General features: G+C 52.5%; 2 protein-coding genes across 8 annotated transcripts in view; one reads left to right on the forward strand and one right to left on the reverse strand.

The window, feature by feature from the left end:
• Positions 1-6732, forward strand: part of Mrpl27 (mitochondrial ribosomal protein L27) — an 8163-nt gene extending 1431 nt beyond the window's left edge. The window contains exons 2-4 of one of the 2 annotated variants that reach the window (NM_053161.2): positions 1287-1418; positions 1783-1850; positions 4409-4887. In NM_053161.2, coding sequence (NP_444391.1) covers positions 1287-1418; positions 1783-1850; positions 4409-4615 — 407 coding nt within the window. In that variant the 3' untranslated portion in view covers positions 4616-4887. Of the gene's footprint in view, positions 1-1286; positions 1419-1782; positions 1851-4408 lie in introns of both variants that reach the window. The other variant, XM_006534567.2, reaches the window with a different exon arrangement.
• A 1912-nt stretch (positions 6733-8644) lies between these two features.
• Positions 8645-22318, reverse strand: Xylt2 (xylosyltransferase II). Of its 6 annotated transcripts, XR_003949394.1 has the most exons (12): positions 22073-22316; positions 15108-15600; positions 14707-14882; positions 14241-14443; positions 13527-13607; positions 13125-13341; positions 12861-13037; positions 12384-12646; positions 11813-12094; positions 11332-11478; positions 10998-11156; positions 8645-9709 (listed from the first exon to the last, which is right to left on the reverse strand). XR_003949394.1 is itself a non-coding variant. In NM_145828.3 (11 exons), exons 1-11 carry the CDS (start codon positions 22205-22207, stop codon positions 9387-9389), a joined length of 2598 nt encoding a protein of 865 aa, NP_665827.2. In that variant the 5' UTR covers positions 22208-22293; the 3' UTR covers positions 8647-9386. The 6 variants fall into 6 exon arrangements, 1 of the variants encoding a protein (NP_665827.2); XR_879601.3 differs by lacking the exon at positions 11332-11478 and having other exon boundaries at positions 10998-11331; positions 11899-12094; positions 12861-13021; positions 22073-22318; XR_388412.4 differs by lacking the exon at positions 11332-11478 and having other exon boundaries at positions 10998-11331.
• Between the last annotated feature and the right edge of the window lie 2527 nt (positions 22319-24845).

Consider the following 24845-nt stretch of genomic DNA (forward strand, 5'->3'; position numbering starts at 1 on the left):
CTCCCAAGTGCTAGCATCAAAAGCTTGCCTGTGCCACCATGCCCAGCCTGCTCTCTGAGAGCTAGTCTTGTATCCCAGCAACTTTCTGTTCTTATGGGAATTTGAGAAACCTAGATAACCAGTGCTATGCCCCCAAACACCCATAAAGCAACTCTAAATGGGCTGATACTAGATCCTAAGATCCTATACTATGCCTAGAGACCTAAAACAGACAGCCTGGATTTTATTTTTGTGTATGAATGTTTTGCCTATGTGTATATATGCATACCACACGGTATACTTGGTACCAGCAGAGGTAAGAAAAGGCCATTGGATCCCCTGAAACAGGAGTTACAGATGACTGTGGACCACTACAAAAGTGCTAGAAACTGAACAGAGGACCTCTGCAAGAGCAGTCGCTGCTGCTAACCTCTGAGCCATCTCTCTCTGGCCCCATTAGCATGCATTTTAGATAATCTTCTTTTAAAAGCATTTTCATTTAATCTTTGAGAATTTTGTTCATGCATACAATGTATTTTGATCATCTCTATCCCCTTCAACGCCTCCCTCATAATTTCCCCCTTTAAAGAAAATGGTGTTGAGTCCTTTGGGATAATGGGTGGAGAGGCCCAGATTAATGCCAGTCTTGGTTGGACATCTGCTTATGGACTCTGGGAAAAAAAGACCTTTCTGTAATGGCCAGTTGCCTGCGGGAGCCACCCTCTGACGGACGGGCTGCCCTTCTGGTGCAAGTGTCTGATGTGTAGTGGGTGAGTGGATAGCTAAGACAGTGGCAAGTGTCTGATGTGCATGGGTGAGTGGATAGCTAAGGCAGTGGTAAGGGAGGCGGAATCAGAGGCAAGCCTTGCACATCTTGTACGCTGCCCTTCCCTTGGCCAGGAAACTGAATCTTCTAAGCAGGCAGCTGTCTGGTGTCCATTTCATCTGTTTCTGTGCTGTTTGTTTCTGCTCAGCTGGACTGGATGTGTCAGGAGCCAGAGCATAGACTGTTCTCTCCCCCCCCCCCCCCCCGTGATGCTCACTGCCTGCTCTCCCTAATACACAGACCACCACCACCACCACCCACCCGCCATACCATGGTTACCTCTGGGCCAATTCCAGGGATGAATTGCTCCCTGCCCAGGCATTCCCTGAACACCACACACTTAGCATCTCTGTTCCTTTCACACATCTCTCATTTTTCCTCATCTCCCTCGCTGCTTCTCAGCTTGGCAAATGGTCCACAGAGACAAGAAAGCGCACTGCATTCGGGAGCCTCTCTGAGCAGGGTTTCGCTTTCTCTGCAGTGACAGCCCTGCTGAGCCCCACAGCACCCACAGCACTCGCTGTCAGACATGCATCCAAGAAGACAGGTGGCAGCTCTAAGAACCTTGGTGGGAAATCACGAGGCAAACACTACGGCATCAAGAAAATGGAAGGTGAGGGCGTGCCTTCCTTACTGTTTTCAAGCCACAGCCCACAGTGCTGCCCTGCCCTTTCTCAGAAGAGCAGAAATGCTACTCAGGGGCCTCACTCTCCTGTCTCTCTGCAGTTCACTGTGGCACTCATCTCCACATGGGAGGAGCAGGGACCCCAGGGAGTTGCAGTTTCTTAGCCATGCAGTCAAAAAAGAGTCTGCTGGATTGGGGTCAGGTGCTGTTTATGTAGGGCCATCTTAGTGGTCTATCCAGGAGCAGGCTTGGGGTTTGATGGGGACCCTTGGGCTGCCATGACTTGTCAGCATTTTGCTGGGCTTCTGTGAACACTGGCACAGAGTCGGCTCACTGTGGACTTCTCTTTCAGGTCACTACGTTCACGCTGGCAACATCCTTGGCACTCAGCGTCAGTTTAGATGGCACCCGGGAGCCCATGTGAGTTGCTCTCTGCCCCCTCCCCCTTTCTTGTCTTTCCTAGGGCAACCTTTTCATGCAAATGTCTTGTGTCCTCAGCCTGTCCCTATGAGGTAGATGTCCTCTCTGTTTTATGGTTGAAATGCCGGAGGCTCAGAGAGTAGTGGAACCCTAGTTAAAGCCCAGATTGCCTACCATCAGATCATAGCATGCCTGGGGTCTCATCTTTCTCTTCCATAGAAATGAAAGACAGTTAAATAAAATGATGTATGAGCTCTTCAGCTGCCTGAAGACCTAGAAATAATATGGTTTAAATGCAGTTATCTTCTGAAAGTGCTGTACCCTTACAGATACGTGTGTCTTTGGGGTTTTTTTAAAATCAATTTATAATTTTAATAGACATTTCCTCTTTTATGACTCCAAAGGAAGAAATATTTTTATTCAGCCAGAATCAGATTCAATGAATACTTTTCCTTCCCTTAAAAACATCAAATGGCTGGGCGTGGTGGCACACGCCTTTAATCCCAGCACTCGGGAGGCAGAGGCAGGGGGATTTCTGAGTTTGAGGCCGGCCTGGTCTACAAAGTGAGTTCCAGGACAGCCATGGCTATACAGAGAAACCCTTTCTCAAAAAACAAACAAACAGACAAACAAACAACAAACATCAAATAGTCTTGGTGGCGCACACCTTTACTCCCAACACTGGGGAGGCAGAGCTATGTGAGTTCAAGGACAACCTGGTCTACAGAGCAAGTTTCAGGATAGCCAGGGCTATACAGAGAAACACTGTCTCAAAAGACCAAAAGGAAGGAAGGAAGGAAGGAAGGAAGGAAGGAAGGAAGGAAGGAAGGAAGGAAGGAAAAAATGAAGGAAGGAAAAAATGAAGGAAGGAAAAAAGGAAAGAAATCAAAGGAGCTCAGAGGCAGCTCAGCAGTTAAGAGCACTTGGGTTCAATTCCTAGCACCCACACTGATTCACAACCACCTGTAACTCCAACTCCAGGGATCTGGCACCCTCTTCTGTCTTTGATAGTAGCAGACATGCACGTGGTACACAAACATGAATTCAGGCAAAACACCTATGTACATAAAATTAAAATCGTAAACATCAAAGACAAGCATAGTGCATGCCTTTCAACCCAGCACTCAGAAGTCAGAGGCAGGCAGTTCTCCGAGTTCAAGACCAGCCGACTCAACATACTGAGTTTCAGGCCAGCCAGAACTACATAGTGAGACACCCCCTCTACACCTCCTTGCCCACCACGGTGGGGGGGGGGGCATTGGATGTGAATTCTTTACTAAAATAATGACAGTAGAAGCTGGTTTGAGCTAAGTATGCTCCAAGTTCTTCATGATCCTTTAGATGACCCTGTGAAGTCCTGAGTTTATTCCCAATCTGTAGACACAAGAAAGTAACTCACCTAAATCACAGGGCATTTAGCAGTGGAAAGTTTCATTTTGTTCCTCTTGCTGGCCTTGAATGCTTCATCCTCCTGCCACAGCCTCCTGAATGCTGGGAGCACAGCAGTGTGCCACCACTGCTGGCTTTAGACTCATACTTTTAATCAGAGAGACACCAAACAGTATGGGACTGGTTGTGTAAGATTGCCACATATCGTTTGTTTGTTTGTTTTTGAGACAAGGTCTTGCTATGTACCTCTGGCTGGCCTGGAACTTTCCATGTATCCCAAACTGGTCTTAACAGTGCAGCGATCCCCTTTCTGAGTTTGGCAAACATTACAGGCATGTGCCATCATGCATAGCTTTAGAATACAGCATAGAAATGCATAGATTTCTCCTTTTTTATTTTTCCTTTAAAAAAAGAGTGTTGGATTGTTCAGACCTGGAGTTATCGGCATTTGTGAGCTGCTGTGTGGGTGCTGGAAACCCGATTTGAATCCTGTAGAAAAGCAGCAAGTTTTTCTAGCCATTGAATCATCTCTCCAGGCCCTCAAGTTTTGCCATACATCTAATTTCAAGTTGTAAAAGAAAAAAAAAAAAGATAAGCAATTCTAAAATCTATACTAAATAAACTATTTATTAAAATACTTAACTCTATTATCACCAAGAACTAGGGCAGGAAATATATTTGTCTAATGCACAGAGAAATGAGTTCTCTGTGTAAGCTGTGCCCTGTGTGTCAGCAACCTGGACATCATGATTGTTTCACCAGCATGTGCGTACATATGCTAGTGCCCATACACTCTTGATCTGTATTTTCTATAGAATTTAAACTTTGTAAGTGTAAGCAAAGCCGGCTGTCGGGAGCAGCGGTCTGTCTGTCGGGAGCAGCGGTCTGTGGCACCTTTGTGGGAGCCTGGCTTGGGGATCTGCCCACTGTAGCTTCTGAGCAGCTGTGCTGCGGTTACTGCTGTTAGCAGTTTTCTTCTTGTTAGGATTGTTTTCTTCTCCCTGCTCTCTCAGGGAGTTGGTGAGGGAAGTGCCAAGCAGTGGAGAAGAGAGACCATAGAGGGGCCTCTCGAGCCCGCCCTTCTGCCCCAGGCTCTACTCTGAAGGAGAAGTCTGACGTAAGGACAGGCCACTTGTCTTCTTCCAGCTGACGAGGTCTGTGTGTTGCAGGTGGGGCTTGGGAGGAACAAGTGCCTGTATGCCCTGGAGGAGGGGATAGTCCGCTACACGAAAGATGTCTACGTGCCCAATCCCAAAAACACGGAGGCTGTGGATCTGGTCACTAGTCTGCCCAAGGGTGCTGTGCTCTACAAGACTTTTGTCCACGTGGTTCCTGCCAAACCTGAGGGAACCTTCAAACTAGTGGACATGCTTTGAAGTCCTGTTGAGACCATTGGATGGAGCCTGGAGCCCAGGTCACAGGAACAGTGATGATGGAAGTCAAGGGTCTGGGTGAGAACAAAATCTCCACAGAAGAGGCTGGAGAGATGGCTCAGCAGTTAAGAGCACTGACTGCTCTTCCAGAGGTCCTGAGTTCAATTCCCAACAACCACATGGTGGCTCACAACCATCTATAATCTCTTCTTGTGTGTCTGAAGACAGCAACAATGTATGCGTATAAACAAAATAAATAAATATTTTAAAAAAGAGAGATGGAAAGGGACAGGACAGGTGGCTGCTTCCTGAGGGGTAGGCAAGCAACCGTTGGATAGAAGTGCAGCAGTGTCCTTGAGGGCTCATAGCTTGGTGGCAGTTGAAGGAATTAGAAGGCAAAGGTTTTAGCCCTCTCCCCATCCCCATGTACACATACCCTTCACACTGCTCTTCAGGGTCACCCATTGCCGGTCCCTCGAAGGCTTTCCTGGTCTGGGGTCTATCCACAGAGGCAAAAGTACCTAAGGGCTTTGTAGCCTTTTCCTTGTCCTGCCCAAGGGCACTAACAGACACCATATAAGAGTTATATGGGGTTGCCAGGCGTGGTGGCGCACGCTTTTAATCCCAGCACTCGGGAGGCAGAGGCAGGCGGATTTCTGAGTTCGAGGCCAGCCTGGTCTACAAAGTGAGTTCCAGGACAGCCAGGGCTACACAGAGAAACCCTGTCTCGAAAAAAAACAAAACAAAAACAAAAAAAGTTATATGGGAAAAGCTGAGTTCTGCAGGGCACCCAAGGCTTAGAGGGCCCCACACTCTACACAGCACTACACAGTCAGCTGGGGAAATCTGCCCCAGTGGTTTTGTCCAACAGTTGGGCACACAAGCCTACTGCCACAGGGTTTACTGGTGGGTCCTGGGCAGCCTCATACAGGCTACCTCTCTGGGGACACCGTTATGACCAAGAAAAGCAGAGCAAGGAAGTCTTGCACCACTGCTACCCAGCTTCCTTTGCTCCTACTGATGGGTCTGTGGCCCAACCTACCTTGCTCCTGCTTCTACAAGCTTCTGACATCTCTCCCTCCACTGCCTTCTAGCCACATCAGACCCCTTGCCTGGCTGCAGGATGCTAACACATACTTCATCCCCCACTTAGAGACAGCAGTGCAAGGATCCTCATTTACATGTCTGCTCATTTCCCTGGATGAACCTGTGTAGGTGGCCCATTGGTCGAGATAGGGAGGAGCTCAGTCTTAGGATCCAATGCAAGCCTGGGATACAGGCTTAGCCTCTAGGGGAGCAGAGTCCTATCACTTCACCCCAGTACCCATCTGCTCACTCCTGTTTCTTCTAACAGCCCTCAGCATGTCTGGGAAGCACTTAGGTGAGGAAGAGAGTGTGTTCCTTTCTGGCCATTGGCTCCATCTGCTCCCCACAGCTCTGATGGCCTTTGGACGGTCAGTCTGAACAGCATTTTCTGTCCTCACCCTCCATCCTCTGTCTGGTGCTCAGAGTTGGGAGTTGAGAGTCTAGGGCTGCAGCTCAACTTTATTTTTGCTTCCTGCATATCTGCTGTGTGATGCCCTGTCCCTGTCCCTCAGGAGAGGCCTAGCAGTGCTGGAGTTGCCCCCTCCAGTCCATAGAAACCTGCTCTGGCTTTCCTCCCTGGGGCTGGAGAGCTAGGAAGAGACCTTTGTCTTCAAGGAGGGTTCTCCAGCAGTTTGTTTACCAATGTAAGGGAGGGGCCTGGCCAGGATGCTGCAAACATTTCCTACTGCAGCTCTGAGCTAGAGGGAACCTGGGCTATCTCAAAGGCCCCTTCCCTAAGGAACAGTTGCTTCTGTTAGGCCAGAAGATGGGGCCGTTTGGTCAGCACCTATGAACAAAAAACCAAGAGCAGCTGTAGCCCAATGCTGGGAGCCAGAGACAGGCTCCCTGAGGTTTTCAGGCTGGTCAGCCCAGCTAAAAGACTCCAAGCTGTAGCTTCAATAAGAGATCTGGTCTCAAAGGATAAGGCAGAAACTGATAGAGTGGGATCCTGGCATTGTCCTCTGGCCTCTGCATGTGTGCACATTGGTGTGTGCACTCCCCCAGCACATACATTAAGTGTGTACATTAAAAAACAAAACCCGGGGCTGGTGAGATGGCTCAGTGGGTAAGAGCACCCGACTGCTCTTCTGAAGGTCCGGAGTTCAAATCCCAGCAACCACATGGTGGCTCACAACCATCTGTAATGTGATCTGACTCCCTCTTCTGGAGTGTCTGAAGACAGCTACAGTGTACTTACATAAAATAAATAAATAAATAAATCTGTTTGTTTAAAAAAAACAAAAAAAAAAAAAACAAAACCCAGTACTCAGAACTACTGTGCTGTGGGCTGCTTAAGTGGGCCCGGGTGTGGCCGCTACAATGCAGTCTCCGATGCAGTCTATCATGGTTTACCGCCTGTAGCTCATCTGCTGAATCCAGCTGGTAAGTTTCTGTACCTGACATAAGAGTTGATATTGGTAAATTAAAACAAAGCGCCAGTGGTGGCACACGCCTTTAATCCCAGCACTTGGGGGGGGGCAGAGGCAGATAGAGCTCTAAGTTCGAGGTCAACCTGGTCTACAGAGCGAGTTCCAGGACAGCCAGGGCTACACAGAGAAACCGTGTCTCAAACAAAACAACAAAAACAAAAAACCCACCACCACCACCACCACCACCAAAAAACCTACCAGAACAAATAAATAAGAAGGGGGTTGGGGGGGAGGAGCCACCCACCCTAACCACCTGGAGAGCTAGCATCAAATGTTCATTAAAGTGGGTGACAGAAAGCAAGCATCTTCTCTGGACAAAACACCTTGTGTGCTCCTTCCCTTAGCACTTCCTGACTGGCCAGCCACACCCTGTGAGAACTGCAGAGTGCAGCTACAGAATGGCCCTGGAGGCCTCCACCCCTTCCGAAGAGCATCAGGGGCTCTGACCCTAGGGCTCATTTTCCAGCTCTCAGTCGGGACTTGCTACCTGAAGACTGGCAGTCCCAACCTGCAAAACCACCCACCCTAGTGCTGTTTGTTGGTGGTCAGGAGCGCCCTCCTGGCAACTGGGAGATCGCTACACCTCGCGCAGCCATCAGCTAACGTACTGTACTCCCTGAGCTAAACTGAGCCTTGCCCAGTGTGGCAGCTGATGACATGATCTTAGAGGTCCAGAAACCTCCATCCCTACTCCCACATTATGTGAGGCATGAAGAACTAATGCTGAGCCCTTCCTTACAACAAGAAGAGAATCAGATGGGAAGGCAGCAGGAACTTAGGCACCATTCACTCAGGTCCTAGGGCCATAAAGGGAAGCCTACAGAACTAACCAGTAGGCCATAACCACAAGAGCCTCTCCTGAGCAGGCTACAAAGGCAAGACTTAGGTAGCGAGAAAGATGTATGTAGCCTTGGGGAGGGGCCTCGGTGATGCCGAAGGCCCCTAAGCTATCATTTACTGCAGTCTGGCCCAGTGGCAGCAGTGGAGGGCCAGGTGGGGCTTTTTAGACCCACAGCTAATGCTGGCCTGCTGGGTAGCAACGAGGATTTTAAGCCTCCCAGGCCCCATTTTCCCTGCAGAAAGAAGCCTCCACTGCAAAGCTGTCTGGCTTCTGGTTGGATTTTTCAACAGTTCCTGCTACAGGGACTGTTACTATTTCAAGCCTATCAGAACTTCTAGAAATCCAGGGGTCAGCCACCGCTCCCTCACCTACAGTGGAAAACACGAGCCCTCAGTTTGCCACCTGGTTTGTCAACTTGATACAAGCCGGGATCATCTGGGAAGGTACCTCAGTGGAGAAAATGCCTCCATTAACGACTGTTGTGGGAGGGTCCCACAACATGAGCCCGGGGAGCAAGCCAAAAAGCATTAGCTATGGCCTGTGTTTAGTGCCTCCCGAGTCCCTGCCCTGGCTTCTCCTTATGATGGACTATAGGCTGTAAGACGAAGCAAACCCTTCCGTGCACGTGCCTTTGGTCATGGTCTTTGTCATAGCAGCAGGAAGCAAACAAGGACATTGAGCTTGGAGAGATAGAGATATATTTCCTCTGTTGCATATTTCAGACTTCGCACTGAGCTTCAGGCACAACTCGACTCTTGTGAGAGCTCTGACAGACAGCCTTCCTGTGCCGCCAGTGGGCTTCCTCCTCCAGTAGGGAAACTTCATGGATCTCAGCAGGCCCTGATGGCGCGCATTTCCTAGGGAAGCCCGAGAGCCGGCCCCAGCTCTGCTCTAGGGCTCCCTGGCTCCCAGAGGAGAGGCCTGCTCACTAAAGTCCAACTCCACAGTAGCCCCCACAGATCACCTGTCCTCCGGGCCTCAGAGCCTCAGCAGTGCGCAGTTCAGATGCAGGCTGGGGATGGAGGCTCTGGAGAGGGAGGCAGCCCATGCCTCCCCAGAGCAGAAACCGATATGCTCTGTGGTGCTCCCCATGGCCATGGCCCATATCCTGGGGCTGCTCTGAGCCCTATTGCACATCGTCCTCCCTCTGCCACTCATTTTAATTATTAAAAAAGTATAAACTAACGAGGAGCAGAGGAAGATCCTCCTCATGGCTCCAGTGGACCGCTGGTCTCTTGCAGGGCCGTTAGCAGTAGGGAGTACTGCACCCACCTTCCCTGCCCTCAGTGTAGGTTCCTGTTGGCTCAAATGGGCAAACTGCCTGGGCCTCTGGTTCTTGTCTGTGGGAGAGATGTCCCTCCGTTGTCTGTAAGGTGCAATTCCCCGGCTCCTCCGGGTTGTGCTGGCTGGGGTCCTGCTACCTGAGTCGCCCGTCAGCTTTGACAGGCCCCAGCTCTGACTTGGGGTCAGGAGACAGAGAGCTCCAGCTGGTCAGTCTGCAGAGCTCCAGGGAGGGACAAGCAGAAGGTCCTATGGCACACAATCCTGCCACAGACCAGAAATTGCTCAGTTCCCCATCTGTCCAGGCCTCAAGTGCAGAACCCGTGAGCTCTGTGTGCCTCCGGGCAGCCTCCTCCAGGGCCTCTGCCTGAGGCAGATTCAGGATGCCACTTAGGCCCTGGAAACTCTGCTCCATGTATTCGTTGTGGGGTGGTCCCGCATGCAGCCAGCTGGCATCATCTGGGGGTACAGAACAAGCAGTTAAGCAGGTCCCGCGGTCCCATGGGGACCAGTAGTCCCGCAGTCCCATGGGAGTCAGGGCTGAACACAGTTGTTCCCACCCTAACCTTACATTACAATCCGAGGGATTTTCTGTGCCTGTAGAATCACCAGCTGTTATAAAGCCCAAGTGGTGGCTGGCATAGTGACTCACAGCTGTAGCTCTAACAAACGGGAGACAACGGCAAGAGGAGTGCTGAGAGTTCAAAGCCAGAATGGGCTATACAGTGAGTTCCAGGTGGCTAGCCTGGGCTCCATGGTAAGACAGAGACTCAGTAAATAAGTAAGCAAAATTAGAAAGTGTAATTCCGAAATTCCCAACTTTATGGGTTTTTTGTTTTGTTTTTTTTAAAAGCTGAGGTCAGAACCTAGGCTAAATCCCCAGCCCCCCAACCTTAGAATCGTGACAAACAAGGTACTTTAGAAAGTAAGGTACCCTCTGGCTGTGCCACCCACATCCCTTGACCTCTTGGCAGCTCCCAGATCTCTTGGCAGCCTTTTCTCTAGATTGGGCTGGCCAGTTCCACTCTATCCTTGCAGAAATGTGCCAACTTTGTCCCTTGGCTTCGAGTATGCTCTACCTTTGCCCTCTGTGGTCTAGCCCAGGCCTGCCTGCAGGGCTGACTGCTTAGCCTGCTGTTTCTGTCACCTGTCACCGGATGGGGAAGTGGCTCGCCCGCCCTGCATCTGCGCAGCTCCTCATCCTTACCTCTTGGTCTTCCCTATCTTCTTCCCCTACCATGCATGAGGAAAGGGGACAGCCATCCAAGGGACACCTCATCGCCACTCTTAGCCAGCGCTTATCCCAGCGAGGTAACCCCTGTAGGAGTCTGCCCATGGCCAGCTGGTCCCCTTAACCTCAGCCAGATCACCAGAGGGCCATGTGAATCTAGCCATCTCAAGCTACATGGGACCTGAGGGTCTCGAGGCTCCAGTTTGCTCTGTTGCACTGAGAGCGTATGTGTGGAGACAGAACAGGATATGAGACAAGATGCCTTATAAGGGTACAGCGTCCCTGGTCCCCAGTGAGACCTGAGGCCTTTTCCGGTTTTGCTGATTTGAGCTTGAGTGACTTTTGTCCCGGTTATGCTGTCCTGACCTGACGAGTGCAAAGGCTGAGTTATAATGGCAGAGCCACATTTCAAACTAGTCTGCCTCACTCCCAGGCTTCCCTTCCCCCCTGGGGTCAGCACCCTGACAGCCCTGCCCTAGCCAGGTCCTGGGCATCATTTGGGCACCACTTCCTTACCTTTCCTGAGAGGTAGTTTGCGGTTGAACGTCAACGGCAGCACGAGGAAGCGGGTCTCACCCAGGGGTTCCCAGAACTGAAGCAAGCGGACAGTCCAGGCTCCCGGCCGCAGTGGCAGGCTCAGTGGAGGCTTGTACTGCGTGACTTCGGTATCCGCATCTACCGTGATGTCATACGATGTGGCCACAACATAGGTGGGGTCAATCCAGACCACAGTGGCTGTGAGGTTGGGGCCCCGGGCCCAGCGCTGCATGGCTACGGGCTCATCCAGTGGTCCCAGCAGGCCCCCAAAGTTCCGGAAGAGACGTTCTTTGGGGTCCCACTCAGTACCAACCTGTAGGGAGGGAGGCAGCTGGGCAGATGCCTGGGAGAAGTCCTTCTATCTGCTCTGATGCCGCCTCATGGTGTAACCTCAGGTCAGTCACTGCTTCTTTCAGGGCCTCAGTTTCCCTATCTTCAAATTGAAGGGGTAGGTCTAGAACTGAAACATCTCTCTCAGCTCTGAGGTTTATTCCAGGCTGCCACCTGAACTGTTCTGTAACGGTGGGGCCCATAAAGGCAGACCACCCCCCACAATGCCAGAGCCTTAGGAAGGATACCCAAAGCTCAGCTGGACTATCCAAGCCCCAGGAAGCTTTGTACTTTACATTAGAACTGACAGCTCCATCCCTACTCCCTGTATCATCTGAAAGGGCCCCTCAGTGTGTGCCCTCAAGGGTAGCAAAGGCCTATGTGTGCGACATCGCCAAAGTTGCTGTTATTGGCAAAGCAGAGCCCAGAGAGCCCAGCCCATAAAGGTCTGATGGAGTCCTTACCCCTCCCTTGGTGTCTGTCCCTCTCTTCCCACTCCCTGCGTCTTGCTGGGGGTCAGGAGAAAGCAAGGGGGGAGGACCTGTCCCACCTCCAGACTCTGGAGCCGGCTGGCCTGGTCACTGTGCCCCAACAGCTTCAGCGACCTCTGGGGCATCAGCCACATCTCAAGTGTCTCTGCTGGCCCCTGGGCTGAGGGCTGCACCGCCTGCGTCACCAGGTAGCCCTGGAAATGGTCGTCATAGAAATACAGGTGCACGCTGGACGGCAACCCCCTGGGCTCAAACCTAGGAAGGTTTTGGCAGGGAGAAAGGGAGATGCCGTCAGCGCACCCACTACCACTTGGAGTCCCAGGAAGGGGCACTGGGGAGCCCCAGGCATTTCTGTGGGCCCAAACCTCATACCCCACATGGTGCTGGCTCTAGCCTTCTTTACCACCCCCCACCCCTTAATTTTTTCTTCCTGGCTTAGACTGGGTACTCACTCTGGGCAGAGACTGTCTCTGACTTGCTCCCCCTCATGAGAGCGCCATACTCTAAGAGCCTACTATATGTCAGGAGAGGCGGGTAGTCTTACCTGCAGACTGCAGTGGCCAGTGGGGATACAGCAGTGGCAGCATGACGCAGGCTGAGACGGGCAAAGGCTGTGTAGGCTGTGAGTAGGACGTCGCTGAGTCCGCCAGGGCCATCGGCCACGTCGTAGATGTTCTCCCAGTAGGCTTTGAGGGCTGGTGTGCTGGGTGGGTAGCTGCCATATAGATGGAAGTCCAAAATTTCCAGGACTTCCTGGTTCACAGTCGACTCGAACTTCCGGGCAAAGAAGGTGGGTCTGGAGACTTGCTGGGGCGGAAGAGGTGAAGAAGCTAAAGGGCACTGCAGAGCCCAGAACACAGCAAGGGCTGCTCCTCTCAGACTGGTTGGTCTTGTCCTTTCCACCCACCGCTGCCCAGATCCAAGGGGCTGCTCCAGGCAGAAACCCACCCTGCCTCTCTGACCCTGAAAGTTTACGGGGGAACAGCTGGGTGAGGGTTTCTTGGGGGCCAAGAGAGAGCACCTGAAGCCTCAGGAAGTCCTGTGGCTTGAAGTCGTTGGGGGAGCAGCCGCACCAGTCCACGATGTGCTTGTACTGGCATTTGCAGCCCAGCTTGCGGTTCCAGTTGGTGACCCGCAGGTTGTTGTCCACCAGGCTCGCACAGGCCGGGCTGTTCTCCAGCACTGTGTGGAAGAATGACTGCAGGTGGCAGGAGAGGGCGAAGGGTGAACCATGGGCTCGTCAACCAGTGCCCTCCCCGGCCTCTGCGCCTACCTGCTCGCCTACCTCAGCCGGAAGCAATGTGTATGTATAGAACTGGCGAAGCTGGGCCACGAGGGGGTCATCTGTATACACCACATATTCCACAAAGCTGCGTGTCAGCACAAACCAGTCAGAGCCACCATCCACCACAATGCCTGCCGGGATCTGCCGTTCACCCAGGCGCCACATGTGGGAATCACACTCATGGAAAAGCCGGTCCAGGCCTTGCTTCTTAATGAACCTGATAGAGAAAGGCCGTGACCAAAGGTCCCACAAAATGGAGCCCAGCCTTCTTTCCACCTGGCAACCAGCATGCCCTCACCTATGATTGGTTTAAGGGCTTTACAACCCAGGGCTGGGGCCACCGGGTACCCTTCTGTGGGAGGCACTGTGTGAGATACCAGGGCCTGGTTCCCCACCTCTCACCTGGAATTGTCTCGCCCATGTGACTTGAGGAAATTCTTGTCCCGGTTCTTGGATAAGAATGCTACCAGCTCCTCATTCGTCCTGGTGAGGGAAGGTAATGTGTCCAGCAGGTGTCCCAGAGCAGAGGCCCTCTAGCATGAATGACCTCCACTTCTTAGACCTTCCTTTCTTACAGAAATGCTCTGACCACGTGCCTGGCCCTGGTCTGATGCTCTTGGGGGACGGTACCTGAGGGGCCCAAAGAGGCATCCTTCCTCCACCTTTGCTATCTGACCTAGTACTCCTCTGGCTCTTCCTCATCTTTCTTTTTTGTTGTTATTGTTTTTATTTATTTTTATTGTATGTGCATTGGTATTTGGCCTGCATGTCTGTCTGTGTGAGGGTGTCAGACTCCCTGGAAGTAGAGTTACAGATAGTTGTGAAATATGTGGGTGCTAGGAATTGAACCCAGGTCCTCTGGAAGAGCAGTCAGTGCTCTTAACCACTGAACCATCTCTCCAGCGCCCCCGTCCCCACCCCCATTACCCCGTTTCCCGCCCCATTTCTTATACCCAGTCATCAGACCACCTTTTACCAGCCTCACAGCCCAACTCAGGCCTGAGGCCAAGGGACCCTATCTGGGCTATGGAGACCTTAGAATGGCACTTAGCAGGCAGAATGGACCCACCAACCCTGACACCGCAGATGGGACTCCATTCCCGCCCATCCTCACACCTCGTTGGATAGTCAGTGGCACTCAGGTTGATGAAGAAGTCCCAGGTCCAGCCAGGAATTTCCAGAAGGTCCTTCATGCTCCTCAGATACATCCTCAGAAGGCTGGCCCCGCCCCAGATGGTGACCATGCGCCAAGGTGTCACCCGCACATTCTCGTAGTGCTGGGCCAGTTCCACTACCTCCCGGTACAGGTAGTTGGAACGCTAAGGGAGAAAGGATACTCTGTAGATGGAGCTGGGCACCACAGTTATTGCCTTCCCCTTCCCCATGTGAGGACAGAAGGGAGAGAGCGAGTGGCAGGACTCCAGCTCCTGACAAGCCATGCCACCTTATGCTTGACCATGCTGGACCTCAACCTGCCTTGCTCTTGGTATCTAGCCAACAACAATCTAGGCTACCTGTCTACAACCTTTAGAGTCTCTGCTCTGTTCAGCCAGAGCCTCTGGGTCTTCCCAGTTCACAGTACCTTGTCCACATGTATATAAAAGAAGTGTTGCTCATGGTAGACGGCCTTCAGAAGACGCTTCAGCTGGCGGATAGCACGGCCGTGAACCACCAGCATGTAGGCGATGCGTACTGGAGGGCCACCAACAGGCTGCTGGGCCCGGATCTCTTCCCATTGGACGCCAGGGCTCATCTTGCCTGCGTGGAAAGGACAGGGACATTAGTGAGATGAAGAAAAGGCTGCCTGCTTGCCTCCTAACAGAAGCCTAGACTCAGAGCCCTAGTCCCAGCTCCCCCTCTGCCAATCGGTACATATAGCACGACTGCGGACAAGGAGGGCCTTCTGGGAAAGAAGCATGAAGATCTGGGCCACATCACCTCCCGTCCATTTCTGGAAAGGGCCAGGGTACCCTAGTCCCTTACCAGCCAGCTGGCAGTGCCGGGGCACAGACTTGGGCATTAGGTTCCCAGCTTGGTGCAGGCACACTACATTAGCGATCTCCTGTTGACACTGCTTGGTGCTGGCCCGGGCCAGTGCTGACAGTGCGTCCTTGCCCACAATCTCACACTTCGGAGTGAAGGTGTTGTCCGTGGGCTGGGGGGCACCCTCCACACTCCCTGTGTCTCCATGCTGTGGGAAGCCTGGGGCCCCTATCAGTGCTTCCCCGGCCGCCGCTCCGCTCAGGTTCTGGCGGCCTGGTGCCTCCGGAGGTGGGGCCGGGGGCACCCGTCGGCTGGCCCTCTGCCGACTGGTTACTGCCCGCACCACCTTGGCCACGGGCACACCTGGGCTCTCAGCGCGGCCCCGCCAGCGTCCGTGCCTTCTCCCAGCGCTGCCCCTACGCCCCGCAGAGCTGTCTGTGTCCTTAGAGCCCTCCCCAGGGTCTAGTGGCCGTGGCTTCCTCTGCCTCCCTTTCTGTAAAAGACAAGCAGATCAGGGTTAGTCACTTACCTCTTTCGCTCCCTCAAGTTCCATCTTGGCTGAGGTTGCCTTGAACTCTCGAAGCTCCTCTCTACTTTTACCTAACAACGTCCGGCTCACTCCGTAACTGCACAGTGACATGCCAGCTCCTACACTTATCCATCTCACCCCATGGCACCTCACGTGCCCCTCCAGACTTCAGATACATGGCCCTGTATGTACTTCCTTTCCCTGCTCTGGGCTCAGACCACTTTCTCTTTCAGCATATTTTAAATACAGGGCTGTGCTTTCGTGAAGAGAAGAGAGGATGGAGCCTGCAGCGGACCCGGGGGAGAGCACCCGATGAGACCCAGGCCTCCTAGAAGGGGCTGGCTGGGAAGGCATAGCATTAACCTCCACCTGCATCCAAAGCATTGTTTGCCTTTCATGTAAGAAAACTCAGCCTACAACAGAGGAGTGGCTCAGGAGGGAGGGATAGAAAGCCTGAGCCGGGCAGTGGTGGTGCACACCTTTAATCCCAGCACTTGGGAGGCAGAGGCAGGCAATTTCTAAGTTCGAGGCCAGCATGGGCTGCAGAGTGAGTTCCAGGACAGCCAGGGCTACACAAAGAAACCCTGTCTCGAAAAAAAAAAAAAAAGAAAAGAAAAGAAAAGAAAAGAAAAGAAAAAAGAAAAAAAAAGAAATGAAGCCTGAGACCCTAATACTGGATCGGTCTCCCAGGAAGCTGAGGCAAGGTGCTTTGCTGAAGGTACCTTGTGAATAATAAGGGGACCTAGGCAGGAGCTGGCAGAAAGAAAATCTGACAGGCAAGCTCAAAGAGGGGGCAAGACACTCCATAGCCAACCCCTGCCCCCCCAAAGCAGCTCTGAGATGTGGTCAGCTCAATGGGCTCTCCTACATGAGGACTGCCTGTGGCAGCAATCACCATAGCAATTGATCCCTGGCTAGAAACCTGGAGTCTAGCTGTAGGTCCACAGCTGGAGGCTGCCACCCTCTGCATGTGTGACAGCATCTCTCAAGGGAACTCAGAAACCCTCCATGCTGCCTGCTGTCCCAAATGGCCTGTCCAGCTCCTTATGCTCTTCCGTGTTCCCTACTTCTCTTCCTCACTCAGCCCACCCATCCTTCAAGATCAGCTCGCGTTCCCAGGTAGACAGCCATTTCGTTTGCCCCAGAGCAGGGTACCCCGAGCTCTGAGACTCTGGATGTTCCTGTAGAAGGCAGTGAACTGAGAAGCCACGTCAGACCACCTCCTCAGGATCTGATGGCACAGCAGCTGGCACATGAGGGACATGTGGTTGATGCCCGTGAGTGCGAAGGGACAGCAGCAAGGGGTGTTCTGTGAGTGCTCATGCCAGCTCTGCTATCTCACCAGCAGCCCCTCACCGCGCACAGCCCCTCAGCTGTGAGAGCGAGCCTCAAATGGGACATCGACTGGGAGACTGGAGAGGCCATCGCCCTGGCTGCCCCCTTCCTTTCACCATCCTCGGTCAGTCCCCTGCCTCTGTGCTAGTGCTCTGTGCTCTTGTTCTTCCTGCCGACACCAACAGATGCACACCTTGCTCGAGCGAGCACTACCCCTCTATAGCCACCCTTCTTGCGTGGTTTGCAGAAGGTACCTGGGTCCCCCCACCCCCCATCTGCTGCCACTCATCAGCCCCCTGCCTCAGACTCCAGCCTTTGCCTCCCGGCAAGCTCATCCAGTCTCTCGATTAACGCACACCATCCTTCTGCGATCCACATCCCAGATTTACATGGCTGGTCTGGAAAGCTCCCTTGAGGCTTCAGGCATGGAACAAGCAGCCTGCTTGCCATCTCCCTTGGGACCTTAAAGACCTCAGAACCCCAACTGCAAGCGCCTACCACTACCCTCCCCTACCACTCCGTCAGTCTTCACGTCTCAGTAAATGACAACATTTTGGGACTCAAACCAAATACACTGGGATTCTGATTTTTCCTTCAGAGGAGACAGGCAGCACTGAAAATGAGGTGAAGAGCTCCACCACTGAGCCCCAGCCCTAACTTTCCCTTATACTCCACATCTAAGCCATCATAAATGTGTGGAAATACAGAGTTCCACTATCTCCCCACTGCCCTCATCCTGGATCCCCAACGTCCTGGCTTATGCTCTTGTCCCTTCCTGTCTCTTAGCACAGCCACCAGAGTTCCTTTCAGAACTTTTAAACATCTTGTTTATTGTTATTTTTATGTGCATGGGTGGTTTGCCTGCATGTATGACTGTGCACCACATATGTACAATGTATAGCCGAGGCCGGACATCAGATTCGCCTGGGACTGGAGACACACACACACAGATGTGAGCTGCCATTGTGGGTGCTGGGAATTGAACTCGGGACCTCTGGAAGAGCAACCAGGTGTTCTTAATTGCTGAGCCATCTCTCTAACCCCTCCTTTTAGAACTTACATCCCCATGACCAGACCTGGCCAGTGGGCTCTCCTCTTAGCCCCACTTCTCCACCCCCCCCACGGATCCCTCTGCCTCATCCTCACTGTGTCCCCATGACCTACACAGTGTCTTTCCACTCCATCCAGCGTGCCTGGCTCAAGTTCTGTATTGGCTATGCTTTCAGTCCGGGTACCCTACCAGGATACCTCACAGCTCATCCCTGGTCTTTTCAAGTCTTTCTCAGGTGGTATTTCTCAACAAGGCCTGCCCTGAAAACTCTGGCCCTCCCCCATCCTCTGCCTTACTTTCCCCACAGAAATATGATGCTCTTGGGCCAACAAGAAGGCTCAACAGGTAAATCCACCTATGGCCAAGTCTGACAGCCAGCGTTTGATCTCTGCGGTTCCCATGGAAGGAGAGAAATAACTCCCACAAACTACCCTCTGACCTCCATCTGCATGCCAAGGCACAAGTACACCCACACACGTACATGTACAGTCTGTTCCTGACATGTGTGTAAACACTAATGGGGTGGAGTTTGGCTTGTTTGTTCATAGGAATATTACTGGAGTCCAGAAGAATGTGTGTCACAAATAAACACTCCGTTAACTAATGTTCAAAGGAATGACTTTGAAGGTCTTGGTGTAGCCATGGTGTTCACAAAGGCTGCCATCCTTTTCATTATTCCAAGGAACTGAGACAGAAACAGTCAACGTTAGGCCAAGACTCTGGCTGTCAAACATGGTAGACTCCCAGTGAGGTCCAGCATTAGGCTCCCCTTGCCTTCTTCTGTAGGAACCTGGGAGGAATCTGGGAGTCACCTTCAGTCAACTGTCTTATCCTACTCCATTGTACCCAGGCTCCTTGTTCAGCACCCAGATGGCTCTCTGATGTCTTTAGAGGGTACCCAATAAGAGTAGGGGTATCCTTCCTTATCCAAGACACTGGAGAGTAGTCAGGAGACTCATGCCCATGCCCATGTTGGGGAGGGTGCCCTGGGCTGGCCAACCTACAGAGCAGTGGCATCTGACCCAGTCACACAGCAAGCACAGGAAGACATTCCCAAGACGAGGAGGGCAGTGATGGCAAAGAGGTGTAAGTTCTAGGACTCAAAGCCCATACCCATGCATCTGGAAGCTGGTCAGGAGTATAGGGCAAGAGGGCACAGAGCCAGGCTCTGTGGTGGGGCCCAGGATGTAGGAGGAAATAGCCACGTTGGTGCCCTGCACTGCAGCAGGGAGCTGGCTGACCCTGAGAAGGACAATCCCAGAGGAGGCAGGGACCAAAGGGCAGCAATGAGGAAACAGAAAGGCCCTGATGGGCAGCCAGCCCCCTCCCCACAAACCCCTTTCAGGAAGATCCCAGAGCCTCGGGCTGTGCCTCTTGACAGGCTGCCTTCAACACCTCTGAGATCAGGGTGGTCCTCTGGCTGGATAAATTCTAGCCTCAGAGGCCCCCTCCTCCCTGGCAAGGAGGCATATAAAGTCCTCTGCCACTTTCTGACTCTGAGAATCCTTGAGTCCTCACTGAGCCATGAAGACAGGGAACACAAGAAATGCGCGCCCACACACACACACACACACACACACACACACACATAAACACACCTCCCCTCACCACCCCCACCTCTGACTTTTTAGATTGCATTTAAAACAAGCGGTGAAAGGCTATGCGGGAAAGCTTTGAATACCATCAAGTGTCTCTTTGGGGGTTAGTGATCATCCCAGGTATCCACTCTCACCCCTCCACAGGCCACAGAGTGCTTTCCTTAAATGCTCATTGGCTCCTACTGGGGGGCTTTCCCACTGCACTTACAATAAAACCCACTCAAGTCCCTCACTGTGGTCTCTTGGCCATACAGGATGGAGCCATGGCTGGGGAAAGTGCCTCACCCTCTATCCATTCCCCCGAGGATCCGCAGCTCAGCCCACTCTCCTGAGAACCTTCTGCTCAAACTCTCCTGCCCACCTCTTCCTGAAGGAAGCCTTTCCCAGCCTCCTGCTCTGAGCCAGCCCCCTTGTTATTCAGGCTTCCCTTCTCTGTCTGTCTCTCCCTGTAGACAGTCTGCCCTGCAGGCCAGGACCTCATCCATTCTTGATTTCTGTATTCCCAGTCTGAGTTCCATGCCTGATAGTCGAGAACTTAGCCGTGTGCTGCCCGATGGACTGAATGAATGTATGTCCCAGGGTACACGGCCAAGACAATGTGTTATGTCCTGACAGCTCAGCGGGTATGGAGAAGTCCTGCACGTGTTCACAGGTACTGTTTCATCTGACAAAATCAGTGCTACTACTACCCCAAAAGGGAGAGTGACAGGAGGTGGTCAGCTTGATAGCAGAGCCAGGACAAGGCCTCATAGAGAGCGGTCTCATTTGCATGCTAACCTCCACAAGCACTACACTATCCTGCTTCACAACTCCAATCTGTTGGGGTGGCTGCCAGAACGCCACATTTTGGCCGCTAGGGACCTATCTCCATTCCGGTCTAGGATTCCTTTCTCAGCTTCAGCCAGGTGTGGTGTATGTGTGTGTGTGTCTGTATGTGTGTTGAGTGAAGGAAGATTCCAAATTCTCTTCCCTCTCTTCAGCCAGATGGGTGGGAAAGACTCTAAATTCCCTCACCTCTCTCTGGTTCTCCACCCCTGGCTGTGGGCAGAGCAGCAGGGGCTCAGCCCATTCATTGACTCAAACCACCAGCCACAATGGGCCATGTACTTAGGAGAAGACTCTCTGACATGCCCTTCCCCAGAGTCCTCATCAGCCTGACCCCTCACATAGATGAGGGTCAGAGGGCTCTTCTGCGGCCCACACCATCAGAGATGTCCCAGTTGCCCAAAGAACAAGCTCTTCCTACACAAGTCACAGCCAGCTTCCCCAGGACGGGCTTCGGCGCCTTCTGGAGTCGCTGACGGTCCCAAGTTCCTCCTCTCCTCACCCCCTCAGCATCTTGATTCTCCCCAAAACTGGAAGAGCAGCTCTTCTCCCAGTCTCCACACCAGGTCTTTGGGACTGACCAGGTGCAGGAAGGGAAGGCTTCTAGGCTCCATGCCTTCTTCACCCTACCAGGTAAAGCCCAAAAGGATGTGACAAGAGAGCCTCTGTCCCGAAGCCTTGGAGACACAGGGACAAGGGGGCGGGGGGCAGAAGCAAGAACCCCTAATCTCTGTCCACAGTTTAGGGCTTTGATTTGACTGACCCTCCCCACCTTTCCAGAACGGACCTAGACCCCACTGGACCCCTCCTAACCACACAACCAGGAGGGTGTGTCTGAGTCTGCAACTAAAAGCACCAGTGAAGAGAAAGCAGATCCCTGGGGTCAGGGTCTGGAGCTCACAGCTGCTCCTCCATTACCCCAGAGCCAGAGATGCCTCTTTCCTCCTTTGATGTCCTGAGGCCAACTCAACAGTTCACCTTCCATTCCCATCCCCTCCTGAAGATCCACCAGGGTTCTTCCCTGGCTGAGAAAGCCACGCCTTGAGAACACTTCAGTATTTTTTTTCCCTTGGGGTGACTCCTGTTCACTCTATTCCCGTGTATACACTTTGTCACAGGCCATAATTCCACCCCCTGAGCTCCACTTCACCACCAGTCGCTGCTTCTCAGGCGCAGCTCAACACGAATGCCCAGGGTCCCTTGGCCCCCACTCTTCCGCCCACAGCACGTACACCACCGCCCCCTCCCAACTTCAGAAAGTTTGGCCTGAGGCTCCCCACCTCCGAGCAGGCTGGGGCCCAGTCGCTCCTCCCAGCCCAGATCCCCGAGCCTGACCTTCATCGTTCCCCGGGACGGAGACCATCCCACCATGTCCCGCTCATCCCTTCGCGCCCCCCAGTTCGCCGGCCGCCTCGACCTCCGAGTCACGCACCGCTCCCTCACGCAGCCAGCCAGGCCCTCCAGTAAAGGGAGCGTTGGGGACCGGAGGCTGGGCTCCAGCAGGCTGCCTGCGCCTTGCTCGCACGCGGCCCGTGCCCCACTTGCCTGGCCGGGGCCGCCCGCAGCCCCGCCAGGACCCCGCGCGCCCCCGCGCCCGGCCTGCCCGCCCGCACGGCCGTCGGAGCACCTCGCCCGGCTCGTCCTCCTCCAGGCCGCTGAAGCTCCACACCACCAGGCCCTGCAGCAGCAGGATGGCCAGTGCGGTGGCGATCGCCAGCTTGTAGCGCCGCACCAGCTTCTGCACCCGCGCGCTCGCCACCATCTTCCTGCCCGGGACGCGGGGCGCGCGTCCGGCCCTGCAAACCGGCCGCGGGCGTGCGCACAGGCGCGGGGCCCCGGAGTCCCTCCTCACTCCGCCCAGATGGGCGGGCAAAGGGCGGGGCCCGAGGCCCCACCCTCTCGTGGGCTGGGCGTGGGGCAGTAGGCGGTCCGCTCGTTTCTGTCTCCAAGGTTTGAGTCTTGTGCTTGGGGTCTTTTCCACATCTCTATGAGTGTCTGCCTGTGGAAGAATCATTTCCTGACCGCAAAAGCATTGTCCCGGAGTGCGGAGGATCTGCGGCCTGACCGCTCTGGTGTCGCAGGGCATGGGGGGAGGGGGAGTCAGCTGGCCCCCACCCCTGGGAAATGCTGGCACTCTCAAGACGTGTGAGTACCACCTGCCCTGCCTAAAATCTGAAGGCCGCATCCCTGAAGACAAAGCATAGGCCCTTGACTGACTTCTGAGGCTCTTCACGAAATTGACTTGCCACTCTGCAACCTCTCATCCCAAGCATCCTCAGGCCTCTGCTGGTGTTGTGGCTCTCAACTTCTAGCTTACGTCAGAATCTCCTGGAAGATGATTTAAAAAACAGCGCCAGTTCTCACTCCTGGAGTTTAGAACCTCCGAGAATTAAATTTTTCAACAAGTTCCGCTGCTGCTGCTGCTCTGGGATCACGCTTGGAGACCCACCAGACCTTAGCATATGCTGTTTTCGCTCCACCCCATCAGTGACATCTTGGCTTGTGCCTCGCTAGCACAATTTAAGCATCTGGTGGTAATTTCTCTGCGAACGTGCCTCGTTCGCCATTGAAGCCTTGGCCCTCAGCTTTAAAGCTCAGTAAATGTTAGGAGAGTAGGGAGCTGAGAGAACCCACCTGGTTGACCATACTGCTTTCTGGCGTGTTCAAGAGCCGTGTCCAGTAAGGACTAAACACACCCGGGGCCTCACCTGATCCCAGCAGACCACGGTGGGCAGTGGAAGGAGGTAAGAAGGTGCCTGCCAGAGCAAGGTGACTAGAGGCAACAAAACCCACAGCAGAAACGCTTCACATTTTAAGTAAACAAACAAGCGAGCTATTTGATCCAGTTGCCTTGCTGTGCTACCTGGCCTGATCTGCCTTACACTAGGACTCTCACCAACTTGGTAAAGTATTTATTGTCTACAGTAGCTTTTAATTCTTGACTCTCCCATCATTACCTCCCAAGTGCAAAACAGAAGTTTGTCTTCGTTTGTCTGAGATAGTGTCTCGTGTATCCCAGGCCAGCAAAATACAGCTGAGGTTGACCTTGAACTTCTGATCTACCCGCCTCCACTTCCAGAGTGCTAGGATAACAGGCCCAAGGCATCATAAAGAATTTATACATCCGTGGAATGGAAGGGTGATAAGGTTATAAAGAAGATTTTGGAACCACTGTAAGAGATGGCTCAGTGAGGACCCAAGTTCAGTCCCCAGCACCTACATAAAAAGCCTGGAGTGGTAGTATTTTATTGTAAATCCAGCACTGGGGAGATAGATAGGTGTATCTTTGAGGCTGGCTGGCCAGCCAGCCTGGAGTTCATCTTAAAATCACAAAGTAGGTGGCCTCTGAGAAACAGACCTCTGATATGCATGCACAGCTGCACATAAGACCCCACCTCCACACACACATACATGAAAAAAAATCATATAAATTAAATTGAAAAAAATTTAAAAAACACAATCAATAGGTCTAGGAAAAGAGATTATATCCAAAGAAAAGGAAAGTCCAAAAATTTTAGAAACAAGCACGGCATGATGGTGAGTGCCTTTAATATAACCCAGCACTTAGGAGGCAGAGGCAGGAGGAACTCTGAGTTTGAGCCAAGGCTGGCTTACAAAGTGAGTTCCAGGACAGCTGGGGCTACAACAGAGAAATCCTGTCTCAAAAACAAAACAAACAAACAGACAAAAATAAACAAGGAAGTTAAAGACAAAAGGGAGAGTGGTTAAAGGGCAGACCAAAGAAAATGATGTAGCAGTGTAGTCATTTGATGGACCTCTGTAAACTTTCTCTAAGCCTCTCCCAGTTTGTGCCTTGTTAAAAAGGGAAATTGTAAACAATGTTTCAGATGACACTTTGGGTACTTAGGAGAATTTAAGCCTTCAAGGATTTGGAAAAACATCAGTTGACATGCCAACAATTGATATGTTAATTAAATATCGACCTGTGTGTACATTAAATCAGATCCTAGAGACTGCTACCTGCCGATACTTTTCCCCAGCGAGGAAAACAGCTTTCTTTCCCTTGATCATAGCAACAGTAGTCACAGGAGCTTTCACTGTCTAAGAATCACTTGCAACCCAGAGAGTAATTACCATTCAAATTATGCTATGCTGACTCTCTGTGAGCCTGCACGCATGGCTTTGTTTTTGTTGTATCTTCTCTGAAACAAAGTTTCACGAAGCCCAGGCTGACCTGTAACTATGTAGCCCAGGATATGTTGAACTTTTGATTCTTCAGCCTCCACCTCCCAAGTGCCAGAACTACAAATGTGCCATTTTACAAACAGGTTTCATTTTTACTCTTTGAAGGGATCATAATTTTATTGGGGGTTGGGGGTGTTTTTAAGCTATCATATTATAAACATTTTTTTTGCATTTTGCTTCTTTATTTAACATAA

Source organism: Mus musculus, chromosome 11 (genome assembly GCF_000001635.26).
Source record: "Mus musculus strain C57BL/6J chromosome 11, GRCm38.p6 C57BL/6J".
Classification (NCBI taxonomy): domain Eukaryota; kingdom Metazoa; phylum Chordata; class Mammalia; order Rodentia; family Muridae; genus Mus; species Mus musculus.

Bases quoted from the DNA above. Each gene is read 5' to 3' on its own strand.
- Xylt2 (NM_145828.3), bottom strand. From the start codon at position 22,207: ATGGTGGCGAGCGCGCGGGTGCAGAAGCTGGTGCGGCGCTACAAGCTG. The intron at 15,601-22,072 runs GTGCTCCGACGG...TGTCTTTTACAG, and splicing joins AGGAGGACGAGCCGGGCGAG to AAAGGGAGGCAGAGGAAGCC. The intron at 12,647-12,860 runs GTGCTCTCTCTT...CTTCCGCCCCAG, and splicing joins AGGACTTCCTGAGGCTTCAG to CAAGTCTCCAGACCCACCTT.